We start from the raw sequence: 18071 nt of genomic DNA on the forward strand, positions 1-18071 counted from the left end.
TCCAAACAAACTGTGCCTAAAACCTGATTTTACAAAGAAGGAATGGCACTGAGGAGAAGAACCCCGAGTTAGGCATAGTTTATTCCAAAATAGAAAGCTCTAAGGCAAAACAGACAAGAGAAAAGTGAACAACTCTTTTTAAAAAGCAAGACAAGTGTGTGGATTTCGAGTGCGTCAAGTCCAAACACCCCTGAAACCAGTAGGGGGCGCCGCATCCACCGTTCAAGTCAACTTTACAGGAGATAGAAACGCCTTTACTGCAAAAATCCAGACCGTGTACGTATACGTTCCACCACTGGGAGGCGCCGTTTGTGCAGTAAAAAGACTATTTGCAAAAGTTCATCGTGTAGTGTGATTGAGTTGGAAGAAACACAACAGCGTGCAGCAGAAACGGTCCTGTTGGGGGCGCCGTTGTGAGGAGATGATTGAAACCAGCAGAGTGGGTTGTGCGTCTGGAGGGAGCACCTGCTATGGTCCAGTGACGAAGGAGGAGAAGACGAGGCGGAATATGCACAGATGTGGAAGTAACAATACACGTGAAAAGCGGCCCAAGCGGTAGAAACGCTGAGAAATGTTGTGTTTGTCCAGGTTTCAATGCCATCTGCAGGAATAAGCCACCATAAAGCATTATGTAAAAAAGGGATTTAAAAATGACCAGTTTGAAGTAATTCTACTTTTACACTTCAAATCGTAAAGGCTGCAATGACGTAAGAAATATATTGTCCACAGCAGAGAACAAATATTCCACGTTGTTTTTTTTATTTTTATTTTTTTTTAAAAAGAATTATTGTAACATGAATAAAAGCTCATAGTATTTATGGCTTATTTATGGCCTTTTCTCCTGCAGATAACAGCGACTGGACACCCACCAAACAGACTCGACCGCTCTGACCAGCCTGAGCCAGTTAGTGTCTTTGACCATTCACCTTTCTTTGTGCTTTCTTTCCTGGCAACATTTTTTTTTTCTTCTATAAAACAAACCATAGAATAAGGCCTTGCATTAGACTTGAAGATTAAAACCAATTTAAATAACCATTTGCATTAGCATTCAAATTTCTGTTTTAGAAAACTTCACAAACCCTGGAAAACAGGGTCACTAGTTTTAATTATCAATCTGTACATAAATATTCCTTACAAAACAGAACACAAAATGAAACACTAGTCATGTTGGTATATAAAAATAAGCATCTCTCCACTGTTTTGCTGGGTGGAGTCAGTCACAGGAGTGCGCACATCTACTCAAACACAAGCATGCAAAAGTGAGGACAAACCACTTAAAGTGTTGGCATCCAAAATGAGACGACGGACAGGCGGCGAGCGGACAGCAGAGGCCAGAGCGAGCCAGCCAGGGTCAGAGCGGAGCTCGTGTTCTCAACACTACTCCTGCTTCTTCTTTTCAGCTTAAATATACAAAAAGTGCACTCGTCTACATCAACTAAATACTTAAAAAAGGCTTCTGAAATGGTGACGTCAGAGGCTGTCCTTTGTGCTCTGTAAACCACTGCTGAGGAGCGGCCCCATTCAGACCCAGAGCCCAGTGTAGTGCACCGCTCAGACATGATACACCACATCTCAAATACCTAACTTTAGGTAAGGGTTAGTGGGTGTGCCGCCATAGCACTGGAAAATATCTTGGTCAAATCAAATGTCTTCAAGATAAGGATAAACTTTTCATTGGTAATTGTGCTCCACAGCAGAGCTGTGTGAAATCTAAACGGACAAAAGCTGGAGCTGACCTACAGAACTGACATTAGCACAGTTCTGTACCTCCGCAGGTTTTACATGAAGAATGCTCCTAAAGCAGAAGCTTCACTTAAGAAAACGTTCCAAATGATTCTGTAACTGCAGAGGCCATGGCTATAGCAGACCACAGGAGTTTATGTGTGCCCTCTGTCCCAGCGCCACGTGCACACGTGACCCAGGGTCTGAACAGGGGTCTGAACAGGGGTCTACTGCAGAGGGTCCTGGTCCAGACCCAGCCCAGACATGTCATCGTCGTCTTCGTCACTGTCCCCTGACTCATCCTCACTGTGGCCCCCCAGCATCACCTCCCTCACAGCCAGCGTGGCCCCGTCTGACGTCAGGCTCTGGAGGCCCTCCATGCTCATGGTCACCATGGTGCCTGCAAAGTCAAGTCAGGACACAACAAAGTCACTCACAAGTCCACAGGAGTTTGCACTTTAATGTATTATTTATATTTGTTTTAAGGCCCGTGGCGTAGCAGAAGCGTCAGACTTTTTGAAACTGTAAATGTGTTGCCCAGTGTCTATACTTAAATGTATTATTTTAATAAGTTTGCTTAAAATAAATATTTATTTACAATAATTGCCTTTTGTGTTTGCTGTAGACACTACGTGACTCCAGGTAAGAAGCCACATGTGGACTGGCCCTTCTCCCCCAGTGCTGTTCACTTTGCTGTTCACTTTAGAACACTTCAATGTCAGAGTCCTAGAGACTCCTGGTGTGCCCTACAGTGTCCCCTACAGTGTCCTAGTGTCCCCTACAGTGTCTTAGTGTCCCCTACAGTGTCCTAGTGTGCCCTACAGTGTCCTAGTGTGCCCTACAGTGTCCTAGTGTGCCCTACAGTGTCCTAGTGTGCCCTACAGTGTCCTAGTGTGCCCTACAGTGTCCTAGTGTGCCGTAGTGTCCTACAGAGTCCAAGACGGTCCTAGAGGGTTCTAGAGGGTCCAAGAGAGTCAAGCGTGTCCTAGAGTGTTCAGATGTGTCCTATTTGATGGCTTGTTTTCAGAGTCTGTGTTCTATCTTATCATTGGAGCTGTAGTGAGCCAGACCACTTTGGATTTTGGCTTAACAGGGGTACTTAAGCAAATGGAGACACTTTTGGACCGTATTAATCCGCTCCAAAGTGAAACAGTTCAAACGTGGCTTTGGTGTGCGTAGGTGCGTGTAAATGAGTGTGTTTGTGTGCGTTTGTGTGCGTACCGTCGGGCATGGTGACCTGCTGCGTGGGGCCTCCTGCGATGGAGTCGGGCCAGAAGCGCTGCAGCGGTCTGTTCTGGGGAGTCTTCTTCTTGGTTTTGGGCGTCTCAGATGAGCTGGCGTCCAACATGGGCTGCAAGATCCGCCTCCGAGCGTTTATGAACCTGCAGCGGTCAAACTTATTAGTGCATTAGTATTACTGTTTAGTAAAAGCCCCACGGTAAGGGTTACGTGCGCAGAGGCCGGTGTCCAGGCAGCGGTGGAAAGTAACCAAGTACAAAATTAAAAGTACTGTATGTGTGTGGTACTATATTTCATTCTGTTTACGTCACATTCGGGTCAGTTGTTGCGTCATGCTCATCTCCCTATTCTCCCCAGACCAAGCACCATGAGCGACACGATCAGCTGATCAAAGAACTTTGTCCATAATGCACACACATGCTCACTTCGCCCAGTGCTGTACACATGTTCCTTGGTAAAAGCACTGAGATGTTTGATGGTCTGAGTGTCACAGAGGTGTTCCCTGCTGCAGAGGAAGTGCTTTTAAGGTCACTGTGCACTGTGTGGTCAGAGCCGCTCTGAGCAGCCGCTTTATCCAGACTGTGGCTGCCATGTTTACACTGAGACAAAGCAGTACGTTTGTCCTGAAGTACATTTTACTGAAGACTTTACACTTTTACTTCACTACATCTGAGCGCAGTATCTGTACTTCTACTGCCCTACAGTACCCAGGTTCAGTCTCTTCTGATTAGAGCTGGGCAATGTGGACGCACTCTCTGGAGGATTATGATCTTAATCAGAGTCAGCAGTGACTGGTATTGTCAGGTGAGCCTTGGAATAATGTCCACTTTGTGTCCTAAGTTAGACTTTTTACCAAAAAAAGAAAAACACGTCTAAAGAACCAGGTCAGAGTTGGAGATGTCTTAGTAGATGTTGTGCCATGGGATTTCATCTGTTTGAATTATTTTCATCCTAAAGCAAGTTTTTATCTTTCTGATAATCTTCTAAAGCCTGTAATGTCCCGCTCTAAAAAGGTGTCCCGCTCTAAAGTGTCCCGCTGTAATGTGTCCCGCTGTAATGTCCCTCAGAACAACTCATAACTTTTACAGAACAACTCATAACTTTTACAGATTAAACTACATTAAGCCTCTGTCACTTAATTAGAGCCACGAGTTGTCTTGGCAGAGGCGCTCTAAATCGGCGCTCGGCTTTAGTTGGCGTTTTCTTTGAAAATAGCCGTGAGGGAGACGGGTGAAAAGACGCTAAACTTGTCCACTCTGTGTGGACGGCTGCAAACAGCGATTAACAATTTAGACATTTTTCACATTGTCGATTATTAAGACCCATTTGATTTATTGACCAGTCCTACTTCTGATTATCAAAACTCAGCACAATTCTTTATCAAGAGCAGTAAATTTTGTTCACTGATATTTCTGTCTGTTAAATACTTTTGTTTTGACTGCAAACGTGAATTTTAAAAGGGGTACTTTAATACTTTTACGGGAGTGGATTCTTTCGGTGTTACTTTTACTTGAGTACTTCTTCCACCATCGCCCGGGACAGAAGCTCAGTCTCACCAGTTGTTGACCTGCAGCAGCGTGAGGTTGGTCTGTGAGGCGATCTGCTTCTTCTCGTCTTCTGTGGGGTACGGGTGCTACAAACACACCACACTCGCTCAGGGTCACATGTAAAAACACAGGAAAGAGAAGAGCAGGCGGGACACTCACTCCGATGTGCTGGAAGAGCCATGAGCGCATGACGTTTGTGGCGTGTTTGGGCAGGACGCCGCGTTTGTTCTTTGAGGAGCTGTCGTCGTGATTGAACAGGTTCATGTCCGGATGAAACTGCAGCTGGAGCTACAAATCAGTGTTTCGTTCATGAATACAAAGCACATTCACAGCTCAGAATGTCACATTTTTAATTACAATTTTTATAGAAACGAGAAAAAGCGAAACACAAAAGCATGAAAAGACAATAACTAAAGAGGTAGAATTATTTACAGAATGTGTCCATGTCCTTGTGATGGCTCTCTTTACCATTAATAAAAGAACCCTCCAAAAGTATCCATCGATCATTTCCAGAGTGGGAGTTTTATGTGCCAAATACATAGTTTTGAATGCTGAATACGTTGTAACCTAACCATATGTTGCGTACCTGATTGTTTTGGACGCGTATGGTTCCAGGTGACAGGGCCTGTGTGACGACCTGGCCCTGAGGAGTGACCACAGTGACGGGCTGGTACACGGTGCCTCCTGCGCACGCGCACACGCACACAAACAGAAACACAGATCAGAGACAATGCTCCTGCTCCCGCACACACAGACTGGAGCTCAGAGGATTACCTGCCACCACCTGAGCGGGGTTGACGGCTGTGACGGTGACGTTGCCCTGCTGCAGGGCCGAGGCTGGGACCATGATCTGGCCCTGAGGACTGAGGGCCCCCAGAGAGTTGGATGTCTAAGGGACAACACACAATAAGACCACTATTTTTGCATGCAACATTTAATTACAAATTCCTTCGAAGGGTTAACTTAATCATATCAGTTTTGTTTACTGTTTATTTACTTAGTGTAATAAATGTAATCATGACTATGGCCTTAAATGTGTCATAAACGAAAAAAACAATATAATTGGCTCGAGACCAAATTTGAACCCTGGCAATGAAATACTTTTAATTAATAACTTTTTTTTTTCTGTTCATAATTTTTATGGACAGAATTTCTAGGCGCAGTCAGGGGTCGGAGGGGGTCCGGTTTGGGGACCACAGGATCTCATCTCTGCTGTTTGCAGACGATGTTGTCCTGATGGCTCCATCAAACCCGGACCTGCAACATGCACTGGGACGGTTTGCAGCCGAGTGTGAAGCGGCTGGGATGAGAATCAGCACCTCCAAATCCGAGGCCATGGTTCTCGACCGGAAAAAGGTGGCTTGCCCTCTCCAGGTGGGTGGGGTGTCCTTGCCCCAAGTGGAGGAGTTCAAGTATCTCGGGGTCTTGTTCACGAGTGAGGGAAGGATGGAGCGTGAGATCGACAGGCGGATCGGTGCAGCGGCTGCAGTGATGCAGTCGCTGCATCGGACCGTTGTGGTGAAGAGGGAGCTGAGCCGAAAGGCAAAGCTCTCTATTTACCGGTCGGTCTACGTTCCTACCCTCACCTATGGTCATGAGCTTTGGGTAGTGACCGAAAGAACAAGATCGCGGATACAAGCGGTCGAAATGAGTTTCCTCCGCCGGGTGGCTGGGCGCTCCCTTAGAGATAAGGTGAGGAGCTCGGCCACACGGGGGGAGCTCGGAGTAGAGCCGCTGCTCCTCCACGTCGAGAGGAGCCAGCTGAGGTGGCTCGGGCATCTGTTCCGGATGCCTCCTGGGCGCCTCCCTCGGGAGGTGTTTCAGGCATGTCCCACCGGGAAGAGGCCCCGGGGAAGACCCAGGACACGCTGGAGAGACTATGTCTCTCGGCTGGCCTGGGAACGCCTCGGGATCCCCCCGGAGGAGTTAGAGGAAGTGTCTGGGGAGAAGGAAGTCTGGGAGTCCCTGCTCAGACTGCTGCCCCCGCGACCCGGCCCCGGATAAAGCGGCAGAAGATGGATGGATGGATGGAACTTTTTTTTTTACATTTTGAAGGATATTTAAGGAATAGTTGTGTGTTCTGCTTCCACTCTTCACGCCTTATTAAAGCTGTAGTAGACCTTTCGTCCTTTGATCGACCAAGCCATTTATTAAGAGTTTATTATTTTTATGGGATTTTAAAAACGATTTATAGTCACAGCAGCAGAAAGGAGAAAGCATATAGTGAGTTTTTGTAAGATTTAGGAATGAAGTGCGAGTTTAATCGGCCTTTCTACCGATAGATACACTGTTTAGTAGTTGTGTTCTGTATAAATATTGTGTACCGGTAATTATGTAATAGATTTCCTTGTTTTAATAGCCTTTTAGTCGACTAATAGATGGACAGGGCATGTATTTAGTCGACTGCAGCGCTGCGTCTGCTGTCTCATGTGTTTCAATCTGTGCAGAGCCTCCATACTTGCCTGTTTTACTTTGTAACTGCAAGGAAACTCAGCAGTAGTGAAGGCACAATATTCCAAATTTCCTTTTGCCCCAAAAAGCAAATAACAAACATGAACAATATGATATGTCCCAGCCAAGGTTTTTGGTCATTCATTCAGCTCTTGGAGACACACAGACACACAGACACCCAAGTTATGTGTCCTTCGTCCTGCTCCCAGGTTGGAGAGCAATAAAATAAACATTTAAATTCAAGTGTGTACTGTCTGTATTATTTATCTCTTTGGATGAATAAATGTGACTAACTTTGGGGAGTAAATGGCAATGATTAAAGTCTGTATTGTTTAGGGTCAGATAATATTTGAAAACCATTTTATTGTTTTTTAAACAGAGATTTTTTTAATAGAAAACCATGATTGTTCAATATGAGAAAAAAATCTGGATGATTTTAGGCTCGTATCCGTTTACCAGTGCTGGGCAATAATTAATCAGATTACTTTTCTAATAACGTAATAATCAAACATAACACGTTCGATTTTTGAGTAATTAAAATTATGGCTATTAGCCATAGTAACTATGCCTTATTTGCTCTGACCAAAAAGATATCTTTTATCCATGTAAATATAAAATGAGCTGCATCTTAATGACGTCAGCGTTCAGCTCCAGGCTGGGAACCAAAACACATTCAGTGGCCTTGACTCTGCTGTGGGAGAGGTGGAGAAATAGAGTTTCACACTGTTCAAGCCAAGGAAAGAAACATTGTTGACAAACAGTTTTTTCACTGCAGAAATGTTTAAAGGAGCAAACTCCAGTCAGTGCAGCGCGGTCACAGAAACAAGAGGATTGTTTCTCTTCCTTTACTAGAGTGATTGGATTCATATTTGCTCCAAACATTAGGATGAAACAGGTCCACACTTTGGCCTGTTCCGGCCCAGTGGGATCCGAGTCTGCTCATTTTGTGTATCACATCTGAACTCACTTGTGTTTCTAATACACACAACGTCAATGTGCACAGCTGAGCACAACTGTCATAATAATGCCTTATAAAGCCAATGTCTGCAATAAAACAGAAACAGTGATTCAGACGTGAAGCAGCTGAAAGAGACACTGAGCTCGAGATTTCATTATAGCAAGCTTTTAATAGGGGGAAAGAGCTTTGTCGCCACCTGCAGGACAATAACTTATTTGAAGTTTTCCAGTCAGGGTTCAGAGCCCACCACAGCACTGAAACTGCACTAGTTAAAGTCACAAATGATTTGTTATTAGCCGCTGACGATGGACTGGTCTCAATCCTGGTTCTGTTGGACCTCAGCGCAGCGTTTGACACCATCGACCACAACATTCTACTGCAGAGGTTAGAATGTGATGTAGGTGTTGGAGGAACAGCCCTCAGCTGGTTTAAATCCTATCTATCTGATAGGTTCCAATTTGTTAATGTAAACCAGAGCTCCTCACCAAGCTCTAAAGTAATTTACGGTGTGCCACAGGGTTCGGTACTCGGTCCAATTCTGTTTACTCTTTATATGCTGCCATTAGGCAACATTATCAGAAAGCATGACATTAACTTCCACTGCTATGCAGACGACACTCAGCTGTATTTATCAATGAAACCTGATCAGAGCGATCAAGTAGACAGACTTAGTACTTGTGTGAAGGAGATAAAAACCTGGATGACACTAAACTACCTGCTTCTTAACCCTGACAAAACCGAGGTCATTGTGCTTGGCCCTAAGCATCTACGAGACGCTCTATCTGAGCAGATAGTCACACTGGACAATGTCAGTGTAGCCTCCAGTTCTACTGTAAGAAACCTTGGAGTCTTATTTGACCAGGAGCTCTCATTTAAAGCTCATATAAATCAAGCTTGTAAAACAGCCTATTTCCATTTGCGCAACATCGCCAAAATCAGAAGAATCCTGCCTAAAAGTGATGCCGAAAAACTTATCCATGCATTTGTAACGACTAGATTAGACTACTGTAACTCCCTGCTTGCAGCGTGTCCTAAAAGCTCCATAAAAAGCTTTCAACTGGTTCAAAATGCAGCAGCAAGATTACTAACAGGAACAAAAAGAAGAGAGCACATTACGCCAGTGCTGAAGTCTCTTCACTGGCTCCCCGTCGAGTCCAGAATCAAATTCAAAATTCTACTCTTGACCTACAAAGCCATAAATGACATGGCCCCATCCTACCTCAAAGATGCTATAGAACCATATCATCCAAACAGAGCTCTTCGCTCTCAGAATGCTGGCCTTCTGGTGGTGCCAAGAGTCTCTAAAAGTACTGTAGGAGGTAGAGCGTTTAGCTACCAAGCTCCTGTGTTATGGAATCAGCTCCCGACCCATGTTAAATATGCTGACACAGTCTCTTCATTTAAGTCCAGGCTTAAAACGTTCCTCTTCGAAATCGCTTATGGTCAGAGTAGTTAGGAACAGAAAGATAAACCCACAGCTTCAGCTACGCTGCCCTAGGAGTAACTATGCTGGGGGAAGTATGACAGCTTGAGCACTATCCTCTTCTTCTTCTGACTACTTATGCTATCAAACAATATTTATTTTTTGATTCCACTTGCAAACTGTTCACCGCCTTCTTTTCTTTCTCTCACTCCTGAGGACCTGTGGACCCAGATGCCCCTCCCCTGGTGAAGTGGTCCCTGCCCTGTGTGGACGGTCCCTCATCTGCCTGAAGAGTGGCTCCAGTTCGCCTCAGTCGGTCCCTCTTCTGCCTGAAGAGTGGGTCCAGCTCGCCTCCGACGGTCCCTCATCTGCCTGAAGAGTGGGTCCAGCTCGCCTCCGACGGTCCCTCTTCTGCCTGAAGAGTGGGTCCAGCTCGACTCAGACGGTCCCTCTTCTGCCTGAAGAGTGGGTCCAGCTCGACTCAGACGGTCCCTCTTCTGCCTGAAGAGTGGGTCCAGCTCGACTCAGACGGTCCCTCATCTGCCTGAAGAGTGGGTCCAGCTCGACTCAGACGGTCCCTCTTCTGCCTGAAGAGTGGGTCCAGCTCCAGTCTCCTCGTGTCCGTCTGTCCGTCTGTGAGAGTCGGATCTCTCCTTCACTGGAACTCCTCCAGGTTTCTACGCTTTTTTCCCAAAGAGGTTTTTTTTGTAGTTTTTCCTGGCCGAGAAGGAGAGTCTAAGGACAGAGGACCCTGGGACATCGTCCCTCGCCACCACAGACATTGTCTGACTTCATCGCCACCACAGACATTGTCTGACTCCATCGCCACCACAGACATTGTTGATTCATTTCTCCCTGTGGCCCTCAGAGGCAACTGTTGTTGTGATTTTGGGCCTTACAAAAATAAATTGATTTGATTTGATTTGATGTCAGCGTTTTCATCATTGAGATATTTCACTTTTTAATGAAAGTAATGAATATCTGATTACTTTGAAATTAAGTAATCAAGAGTACTGTAGTAATCTGATTACTCTTAGACTTCAAAAACCAGTGTGGGTGTGTGTGTGTGTGTGTGTGTTTTTCTGTGTGTGTTTCTGTGCGTGCCTGCAGACCCTGAGGCGTACCGGGGTCTTGATGGGGGAGAAGCCCTGGGCCTGGCCGGGTACTGGGGAGTAGGGGCTGCCGGGATCTCCACTCAGCAGCGTCTCACTGTTCATCTTAGTCTTCAGACAGGCGATGTAGCGGCTGCAGAAGTCCTTGCACAGATCGCTGACCTTCTCCAGCTCCAGCAGGTGGATCCTCAGCACCTGGATCGCCTTCACCATCTGCACATCAGCACAACGGGGTGGTCAAGGGGAGCAGCGAGGTTACAAACAAGGGGTGATGGGAAAGACATTGAAACCACATTCTGACTGGTTCACTTTAGAAACAGTCGGAACAGTTCTTGGTTTCACAGAGACAATGCAGTCATACTCCCCTGGTTGGGCTCCTCTCGACATCGAATGTCAGAGTGTGTCTCCATGTTCAGGTTCTGGGTCCAGAGGCAGAAACATAACTAATGTTTTCTTAAGAAGTCTCCCTGAGGTTGTGAGACAGGCTTCTGCGCTGGCAGTGTTTAAATCTAGGCTAATACTGGTCTGTTCAGCTGTGCCTTTGAGTGAAGGCATTTTATCTACAATTCTTTCATTTAAATTACATCTTAATGTAACTATTTATGCTTTTATTTTGTCTTGTGATTTATATTGAATTGTGATATAGATATGTTTTATTGTTCACTGCATCCATGGAAACAGCAGGAGGGCCGCGACCATTATAATAATCTGATGTGAAACAGAAAGTCCGCGATGACACGGAGCCAACGCCGTAAAGTGACAAAATGCAAAATATAGAGCCAACGCTCAAAAAACCAGCATCACTGGTCCCACACACAATGTGGGACCTTATTTTAAGTTGTGTGACAGAAACGCAAATGAATTCATACTGTAACTGTTTACAAACAGTCTGGTGACAAGTTAATTAGCCCATTATATATATTCTTTATATACAAACAGAACACTTTGGACTGAAGAGAAATGTTTCTGTTTTTGGGACAAACTTATGTGAAATTAAGAATAAAATGTGTTTTTTTAGGCAGAAACTCAATTTGTTAAATTACAATGAACTATAATGTTTATTTAAAAAAACTATTTAATATGCTTTTAAATGGTTTACGGAATGTACAAAAAAATTAACCGATTCATCGATTAATCGAAGAAAAAATCTATAGATTACTCGATTACTAAAATAATCGATAACTGCAGCCCTACAGTAGAGTATACAGTATAAACATTGTGTAAACAGATTTAATTAAACAATGTAGGTCCGAGGCTTTTACATTCAGTCAGGAGGAGAGTCTAACACACGAGTGGGATTGCTCGACCTTTTTGATGAAAGTGCTTCTTTTGACGTTCTTTGAGACAAAGCCGGGACCAGGTTTATACCCGAGTGCTTGTTACTACGGCAACTGACTGTTCACTCAAGACAATGGAGACATTTTCGGACTATATCTGCTGCAGAGTGAACCAGGGAAAACACCTGAGGATCTGCTGAATCTGTGATGAGGCAGATGAGAGCAAACTCAACCCATGAGCGAGGCTTGGTTTAATGAAGCACTGACCAAATACTGCTCCAGAGTGTTATATGCGTCTTTAAAGGTCCCATAACATGCAAAATCGACTTTTCAGAGCTTTTAACCTTCTTACATTGCTATTTGTGCTTCATATATGTACCCAGAGTGTTTTTTTGATTGATTCCCACAGTTTTTAGCTATATTACAGACTATCTCCTTTCCTCGAATCTCCAAACTGACGGGCGGTGGGTGCAAGACCGCGTCATAAGCGCAAGCACGCGTCACCACGGAGACGGAGGGTGGGGGCGAATATCAAACCAAGCCGTTTGCATTTCCGGGTTGGTGAGGGGGTCCAAGGTATGGGTGATATTTCTTAACTATTATGTTAAGGGTGTTGCACAACCCTTATTATTATCAATTATACACTTAGGATAGACTACGAAACGTGAAAAAAAGCATGTTATGGCACCTTTAAGCATCGCAATTTCTTTTACAGTCGTGTTTGATAGCAACACACTTTAGGTTAGCTTTGGGCTTACTTTGCTACAAGCTGGTAAATATCCAGCTCTTTCACTCAGCTGATGGAGCTCAGGTCAGGGGCTACATTAGAGCATGTGTGTGAAATGCCTCATGTTGGCCACATACTGTAGCTGCTGCTGCTCCAGTTCTCACCAGGTTGTCCAGCTCCGGGTCCTCGCTGAAGAAGGGCTTGCCCTCCTTTTCCTGGTTCCTCACAAAGTTCTCGATGTCCACGTCGAAGCTGGCCGACGTGATGCAGTCTGAGCTCATGGTGGACTGTTCACACTTCTCAAACAGCAGCGCCAGCAACGGGAACAGTGGGTGTCTGCAGGAGAAAAGTATCAGATCAGACTGCCTTTAGCTACCACAAAGAACTCCAAAACAGTTTGAGTCATGTTGTGGTATGTGATACAGTCAACATAATCACGATCAAAATACTACTACTATTATTTAACTGTCGACTTAATTCAGATTATTCTGATGAATTGCCTTATCCTTGGTATGTGTCATGGGCCATTGCTGTGATCAGTGGTGCATCTAAGGTTTTTTTTTTTTTCTTAAAAAAATAAAATGTATTTAAAAAAAGGGAGTGTCTGCAGAGCCACGGCGCGCAGCCGAAACTGCCATGTTATTTTTGTGCTGGCCACGCGCCGCGGGTCCTGAAACTGCGCCGCTATTTGACCGCGTTTTAGCGCCGTTTTAGACCGCGCTGGGTTAAGGTTAGGGTTAGGGTTAAGGTTAGCCATGAGGCTATAACGGGCTATAAGGGAAATGCCGCGGTCCCTGAAATTGCGCGGACATTTGACCGCGCCGCGGCTCTCCAGCTACGGCCATTTAAAAAAGGAGACAGGCTAATTCTGGCATATGTTCATTAATATGCACTATTAGCCACTTTCACTCTGTCGTCAGGGCAGAAACAACATAACACAATATAAATATAAATGACAACATTAAGAGTAATAAAAGCAGAAGTAACACCTTAATCTTTTATTTGGACTTAGGGTTGTCAAGGTTACCCCAAACGTAAATGTTTTTTTTTATCCTGCCGTTTATATCACAGGAACATTACTTTATCATTCAAAATGTTTGCTTCAATAAAGCTGTCACATACGTTAGGAATGGTAAACTAAAGCTACATTTTGAGTGGTCCTGGCCCATCAGACCTGTTCACTTTAGAACACTACTGTTAATGACCTGAGCAGTAACTGTGCGTGCCTCAGCACTGTGGTCGACGGTATATGCGGTATGGCCCATAGGCCCCTTAGAATGCAGAAATTGAGGTTATACTCTTATAATAGCTAAAGAAAATAACCGCAGGCGTAAGTGACAGTAAGCGTGTGGACATCAATGCTCAATGTTATGCAAAAAGGCATCTTGAAAAGTGCTAAAATTATTGTTTCAAAACAAATATGCAAACAAACCAGCCTGGGGTCAGTTCACAGCTGATTCTCATGTTAAGTTGAGAATCAGATTCCTATCAACTGTTTCTGCAGCTTTTTGGTCGATGACCCATACTTGAGCAGATTGAATTGTAGATGGTTTTCTGTCCCTGCACAATAGTTTTGTCCCGGTCGTAGCATAGCTCTGGCTCATATGCATTTGAAGCTAGTTAGGAGCTCGTCTGGTGCCGTTACCTGTAGATGGAGGCCTTGTCGGCGTCCATGGGGCTCTGTGCTTCTGTGTTGGGACTGTGGCTCTCAGACAGTGCCCCCTCCATGAACTTCTGCTCAGGCTCACCGTCCACCTTCACAGTGCCCTGCATCTGAACATGGCACAGTACGACATGACAATTATGCTTTTCTTTTCTCTTTGTAAACCTTCAATTGCTCTATAGAGCTCATTCACGTGATGTCACACGACCGCCCCCAGGCTCTTTTGGCCATCTTGTCCGTCTGCAGTGTGTGTTTACCACAACAAGTCCATTCAATACTGCCGTCTTTCTGCTTCGATTTACGACGAAAACACGTCTCGAAGAGGCTCGATATCGGATGCTTTACTATAATCACAATGTCACTCACTTGCGCGGCGGAGGAAGCTGACGCGTGAGCGCGGCGCAGGGAGTTGACAGCTGTTCAGCCCCGTGCAAGTGACCGAACCCTGGGCATGCAGACTCATGCACCGCTGCCTGTGCTGGAGCTCCGGATAATTAACGCTGTAGAATTAACATAAGTTTTATTTAGGCGTAGACCCTTTGTTCAAAATTGGGACTAGTGAACCACCAGTGGGCTTGAATAATGTCTGGAGTACGAGATAGCTCATCCAAGGAGTTTGTGGAATCTGAAAGCACTGGGGCCTCCATAATTTACGTTTGAGATCACTTTCCACGCTCTATCAGTGCATAGGAACGCAACAAGGGACGGACAAAAGGGGCGGCAACGTATGCGATCACGTGGTTTTGTGATGTCGGTGAATGAGCTCTATTCAGACATGGGTAGCAAAAGGCAGCGGCAAGCAGCTTTGTCGTGGTATTTTAAATAAATAAAGCACAATATTCCTTTCCATAAACTTTGATGTATCATTCTCCCATCACATTAGTATCTAAAGTAGAAACTGGATCGATAAATGACTGATATCAGGAGACTTGGAGGAGCTCTTGAAAGAAACCGAAAAAGTTTGTAACTGTGACAATGATAGCAAGATTACTTTACAAAAATCTGTTACGTTTTTAACGATTGGAAGAACAATCTTGTAACCTCGTTAAAACTTCAAAAAGATGATTTTGTATACATTTACATCTGAGAAAAGGGATAGATTTGGGAACATATACAGTGGCTAAAGTGTTCGTACCCCTGGAATTTTTCCACATTTTGTCCCGTCAGGACAACAAACTTAAAATTGTATTGGCATTTTTTTTTTGAAAGAGCAACACAAAGTGGAACACAATTGTGAGGTGGAAGGAAAAGTATGATTTCCAGATTTAAAAAATAAATAGCTGAAGTGCAGCGAGCCTCTTTTCCCCCCGAGTGCACAGTTTCTTTCAGACGTTTCCTGATGCATGCAGAAAGATTGAATATTGAGTCAATCTGTGTGTGTGTAATCTAATCTCAGGATAAATGTAACTGTTCTGTGAAGGCTACAGACGTTTAGGAGAATGTTGAGGAGCAAACAGCTTCATGACGTCCAAGGAACAAAGCAGACAGGCAATAAAGTTATATTTAAGAAGATTTCCCAAGCTTTGAACATCTCACAGAGCACAAAATGGAAAGAGTGTGGCACAAAACATGGTCGTCCACTAAAACTTACAGGAGAGTATTGATCAGAGATCAGGACGACTATTAGTCGGGGACACGGAAGCTGCTCAGAGAGGATGGATGGAGCCAAACACAGGATGAAATCTAGGAAGAAAACCTGTTGGCGTTTGAAAAAAGACTTGAGACTAGAGTGAAGGTTTGCCTTCAGCAGGATGAGCTTAAACATAAAGCCTGAGCTACAATGGAACGGTGTAAAACTAAACATATTCATGTGTTAGAACGGCCCAGTCAAAGTCCAGACCTCAGGCCACGAAATAAACGGGGGCCCGGGGACCGTAAGCAGTCAAATCTCCGGCCGGCCCGCGGTTTGAATTAGGAGGGGGCCCGCCGTGCCCCTGTATCTAAATATTAGTAATTTGGCCATATTTGGGGCATTTTCATTGCTTAAGTTTCGTTTTGACAGACATGCCCACTTTGCAGTCTTCTCGCTTCTCATTGGCCGAGCGGTGTCCGTGATCTAATTTCGATGAAAGCAGGCATCTGATTGGCCGCTGCGTTCGGTTGTACTCGGAAATGCCCGGTCTAATTTTGCCCCAAAAGTGCTATCTAGGTTGGCGGGCGTCAATCTCTACTCGCAATTCAGTCTTTTTAAAGTCGTTTGCAACAAAAGCTGTACGTCAATGTGGAAGTATTCAAGGGCCCCGCCTCCTTTGGAGTTGTTAGCATCGGGGCAATGTCTATATTTATATATATTATGTTAGTAGTTTATTTTGTAGGCTGTGATTTTATATATTGCACAAGATCTCCTTGTGTCAAATGCTGTATACAATATTTATTTTGTATCTAAGAAACATTATTATATTGAATTAAACAGTATTGAAAGATCGTGATCTCTGGTTTATAGGAATTCAGTATTTGTGCTCTTCCTTCATATCAATTAAAAGATAAAAGTACTTTAAATTGTTTTACATGCTAAAAACGAGGTTTAAAACAACACATTTTGCTTGTTCTTATGACGCCGCGCGCTTGTGGGCCCCTGAAATTGCTGGGGGGACTCTTAACTTTTTTAGGTAGGGGGCTCCCCTGGCCCCTAACTTTGAAAATCTATTTCTCAGCCTGGACCTAAATCCAATCTAGAATCTGGGACAAGATCTGAAAACTGCTGTTCACAAACGTTTTCCACCAAATCTGACTGAGCTTGAGCTGTTTTGCAAAGAATGTGTAGATGAGCAATACTGTATAGACAAACCCCAAAAGACTTTCAGCTGGCATTTCTCAAAAAATGATGTGACAAAGCCCACAAGAATTATGTTGTAAAAATGTATCACAGCAACGCCAGTTTATATAGAGCACAATTTGTACACAGGGCAATTCAAAGTTCCTCAAAAGGAAAGAATGCAACAACATAACGGCAACAAAAATGGCCAGAGTAGAGGCCTGTCTCACGTCTTCAGGAAGCACCAGCAGGAGGCCGGTCCATGTTTAGTCCTGACTCGGGCACCAGCAGGAGGCCGGACACCACGACAGAAGGGACCAACTGATTAACCTTATTATTTTTTGGAAAACTCATATTTCTTTAAGATTTTGTCTTTTTACCCTCTGGTCTTGTTCTGCATTTGTTTGTGTTATAAAATAAATAAGACCAAAGGTAAGATGGAGTATAAGGGCCAACCCAAATAAAAGAATTGCTGGGCAGTACGAGAATAAAGTCATACATTTATGAGAATAAAGTCTTAGTCAAAATAACGATTTGAGTTGGTCCTTATACTCCGTTGTACAAAGGAGAGAGGCAGGAGAATAAACGGCATTCTAGTCTTCAGGGGTCATATGAGGAACAGCCAAAGGCTTGAAGTAAACAGACAGAAGAAAGTCTTTAGCGCATCAGTCACATGAGAGCACTTACTTCACGAAACAAAAGAGACCAACATCCCCAGTCATAACCTGAAAAAGGACATCAATCCCTAGAAGTCCTTGGTTTCACACTAGTGTGCCTTGAAAAAAACGGATTAATGGATTTATATGAATAATGTACTATTTGCCTTGAGCAACTGAAAGAGAAAATAATCACTATTGCAAAAAAAAAACAACAGTGGCCACATTAAAAAGGCTACCACTTTTTTTTCCTAAATCGTGTGATTGTCATATTTTAGTAAATGTGTGGCACAGATATTTTCAACCAACCATTTCTGACCAGTTTTCAAAGTATGCACTATTCACATGTCAAATGGTTCTATTATCAACACAAAGACCGAAACAATTTTAGAACACATTTTCAGCCTGCCCAGGAATGGTACAGTGTGTTTGAAATCTAAACAGCTAAACTAATACAAGAATCCCACACATTTTTGTTTGTAGGAGTCTAAACTACAGCGTTAGTAAAGAATTTCCACTACAATCCAGAATGTGTTTTTCT

The 18071-nt window shown here is 44.1% G+C and overlaps 1 protein-coding gene across 5 annotated transcripts in view; it reads right to left on the bottom strand.

Annotated features, from left to right (window-relative positions):
- Nucleotides 1-63: 63 nt before the first annotated feature.
- LOC140359354 (homeobox protein PKNOX1-like) overlaps nucleotides 64-18071 on the bottom strand; it is a 29390-nt gene continuing 11382 nt past the window's right edge. For all 5 annotated transcript variants that reach the window (XM_072444243.1, XM_072444242.1, XM_072444245.1 and 2 more), the window contains 9 exons: nucleotides 14102-14229; nucleotides 12621-12792; nucleotides 10465-10665; nucleotides 5283-5397; nucleotides 5095-5192; nucleotides 4668-4796; nucleotides 4518-4594; nucleotides 2944-3104; nucleotides 64-2122 (listed from right to left, as the gene is read on the bottom strand). In XM_072444243.1, coding sequence (XP_072300344.1) covers nucleotides 1950-2122; nucleotides 2944-3104; nucleotides 4518-4594; nucleotides 4668-4796; nucleotides 5095-5192; nucleotides 5283-5397; nucleotides 10465-10665; nucleotides 12621-12792; nucleotides 14102-14229 — 1254 coding nt within the window. In that variant the 3' untranslated portion in view covers nucleotides 64-1949. The remainder of the gene's footprint in view (nucleotides 2123-2943; nucleotides 3105-4517; nucleotides 4595-4667; nucleotides 4797-5094; nucleotides 5193-5282; nucleotides 5398-10464; nucleotides 10666-12620; nucleotides 12793-14101; nucleotides 14230-18071) is intronic.

The sequence above is a fragment of the Eucyclogobius newberryi genome, unplaced genomic scaffold (genome assembly GCF_026437365.1).
Source record: "Eucyclogobius newberryi isolate DKJ021-1_F unplaced genomic scaffold, fEucNew1.0.hap1 SCAF_14, whole genome shotgun sequence".
Taxonomy (NCBI): domain Eukaryota; kingdom Metazoa; phylum Chordata; class Actinopteri; order Gobiiformes; family Gobiidae; genus Eucyclogobius; species Eucyclogobius newberryi.